This window comes from Octopus bimaculoides, chromosome 19, assembly GCF_001194135.2.
Source record: "Octopus bimaculoides isolate UCB-OBI-ISO-001 chromosome 19, ASM119413v2, whole genome shotgun sequence".
In the NCBI taxonomy this organism is placed as follows: domain Eukaryota; kingdom Metazoa; phylum Mollusca; class Cephalopoda; order Octopoda; family Octopodidae; genus Octopus; species Octopus bimaculoides.
Window position 1 is genome coordinate 10,290,578 of NC_068999.1, and position 2,586 is coordinate 10,293,163.

Below are 2,586 nucleotides of genomic sequence, written 5' to 3' on the forward strand. Positions count from 1 at the left end.
TGTTTATATATCTATAAGAAAGAGAGAGAGACGGAGACAGAAACAGAGAGGGAAGAAAGAAGCAAGAGAGTACTTGTGAGACAGTGTCATGTTTTGAAATTGAAGATAGTGAGAAGTTATATTTATATGAGAAAAACATAAGAAAACGGAGCAATCGAGTGAACGAGAGAAGAAAAGACACGCTGAGAGAGAGAGAGGGGGGGAGAGAGAATGTAAGATATATAGAGTGAGTAAATGAACAAAAAAGAGGGAGACAAATATGGAAAGAAAGAGAGAGAGAGAGAGTGACTGTGCTTAAATATATGTAAACCGATAGAGAGATTAAAGAAAGGTATATGGCAATATTAGAAGTGAGATGGTATAGTTAATTGAAGGGGAAGTTACAGGAAGATTGTAGAGTGATAGACACCGAGAAAGAGAGGTCGTGAGGAGACAGCCAGAGAGAGAGAGATAGAGTGAGAGAGAGATAGAGAGAAAAAGAAAGAGAACGAAATTGAGAGAGAGAATGAAAGAGATAGAAAGAGATTGAAAGAACGAGAGAGACAGTTAAGGAACGGGAAGAGAGAACGAGAGAGAAAGAGAGAAGTAAGTTAAGAAGAAACAGGTCAAAATTTGTCTATTTTCGAGAAGGAAAGTGTATAAGAGTAAGCGAGCGAGAGAAATTAAATGAATGAGGGAGTGAGTGATAGACAGAGAGCAAGGCTGAGAGAAGAGTAGAAAGAATGAGAGATTGAGATGGAGAGAAATAGATAAGCAGCTAAGCAATAGTGGGAGTTGTTAGCAGGGAGAGCAACGAAACGAAAACACCTTCCTTGCAAATTTCTCCCTTCCCCTCTTATACTACTGCCATCACTCCCCTCCTCCTCCTTCCTCTACCACTCTGCACCCACTTCATCTCCCTCCATTCCCCTCCTTACAGCCTATTCTGACGTCAGATGATTGGCAGGCTTCTGAGGTGAAAATGTAATCGTTGCAAGCCTTGGCTGACTCTATCCACAGTTTGCTATGACTTGCGCTGAGTGGGCCATATAGATTAGATTTATTCATCCGCAGAGCCCGCATCACAATAGACTAGACCAGCATTAAGCTCCGCCCATCAAGCCTTTAGCTACTTGAAGCTCGACGCCAGCCTACATTGTTTAATATCAGTAACTGAACGAAATTAGCATCTATCAAAGCTGCCAGAACGAGGTCGGCTCTCATTGGTTGAACGCGGTGTCTACTTTCCGCTCTGCAATCAATAACACATGGGGAGAGAGCTGAAATAAGCAAAAGAGCGTTAGTTACCAGTTGTTATAGACGTATGTGTTTGGACTCTTCTGAAAAAAAGAGAAGAAAAACCCAAAAGGTTTTTTAACAATTTTTTGCTTAAGAACGTTTCGGATAAATCAGACACCATTGAAAGGCTACACAGTCTCGGACATTTTATTAACTATAATATGGAGACCGATCTATCGAAGTCTTCTTTAGCCCCGGGGTCAGGCCCGCAAAGCCTAGGCCAGCAAAGCAATCCGGGTGCTAATGGACAAGGGAACCAAGGCGCTTCTCAGTCGCAGAAGAACAACCAGGATCGGGTTAAAAGACCTATGAATGCTTTCATGGTCTGGTCCCGTGGACAGAGGCGGAAAATGGCACAGGAAAATCCTAAAATGCACAATTCGGAGATTAGTAAACGACTTGGCGCCGAATGGAAACTATTATCCGAATCTGAGAAGCGACCCTTTATCGACGAAGCTAAACGCCTACGTGCGATCCACATGAAAGAACACCCTGATTACAAATACAGACCCCGGCGAAAGACGAAGACTCTTATGAAAAAAGATAAATACGCGATACCAGGAATGCCACCAGGGGCTCCAGTTCAACAGGTAGGCCGAGAGATGTACCAGATGAACGGGTACATGCCAAACGGCTATCCTATGATGCCCCCTGATCCGAACGCTTACCATCAACACATGTCGAACCCAATGTTGGGCGGACAATATGGATATAACATTCCAACTCAACCCATGTCAACACAGATGACCACCGGTTCATATATGAACGGCAGCTCCAGCTACACCATGACAATGGCCCCATACTCAATGTCCCCATCTCAGGTGCCTCAAATAAAGCGGGAACCTAACCCAACGGGCCAACCATCTCCGGCGAATCGCTGTCCAACGGGAGATTTGCGGGAGATGATAAGCATGTATTTACCTGGGGATAATACACCTGACCACACGGTACAGAGTAGATTACAAATGCAAACACAGTATGCTCATGCGACAACGACTGAGGGAGGAGTAAATAACACGGTCCCCCTTACACACATGTAGGACAAAGACACTCGCTCCAGGACCTATCACAAGGTATGGAATTCACACTATGTACAGCCCCACCCCCCTCTATACACACAAACACACTCTTGGGGTAGGCCCTAAATGAACTTTTTTTTTTTTTTGGATCGCTATTTTCATTTCAGATCCAACAAATACCGTTTTTTCTCTTGTGCATGAAGTACGAGAGCGCGTGAGAAACAAAAATGGTTAACAAGAATTAACCCACACAAATAATTAAAAGAATTTTAGGAAATCTTTACTGTAT

General features: G+C 43.5%; 1 protein-coding gene across 1 annotated transcript; it reads left to right on the plus strand.

The window, feature by feature from the left end:
• Positions 1-1,055: 1,055 nt before the first annotated feature.
• Positions 1,056-2,474, plus strand: LOC106876660 (transcription factor Sox-2). The gene has a single exon (XM_014925285.2). The coding sequence runs from the start codon at positions 1,440-1,442 to the stop codon at positions 2,316-2,318; it is 879 nt and encodes a 292-aa protein (XP_014780771.1). The 5' UTR covers positions 1,056-1,439; the 3' UTR covers positions 2,319-2,474.
• The last annotated feature ends 112 nt before the right edge of the window (positions 2,475-2,586 follow it).

Excerpts from the sequence above, each read along its gene's own strand:
- LOC106876660 (XM_014925285.2), top strand. The coding sequence starts at position 1,440 with ATGGAGACCGATCTATCGAAGTCTTCTTTAGCCCCGGGGTCAGGCCCG.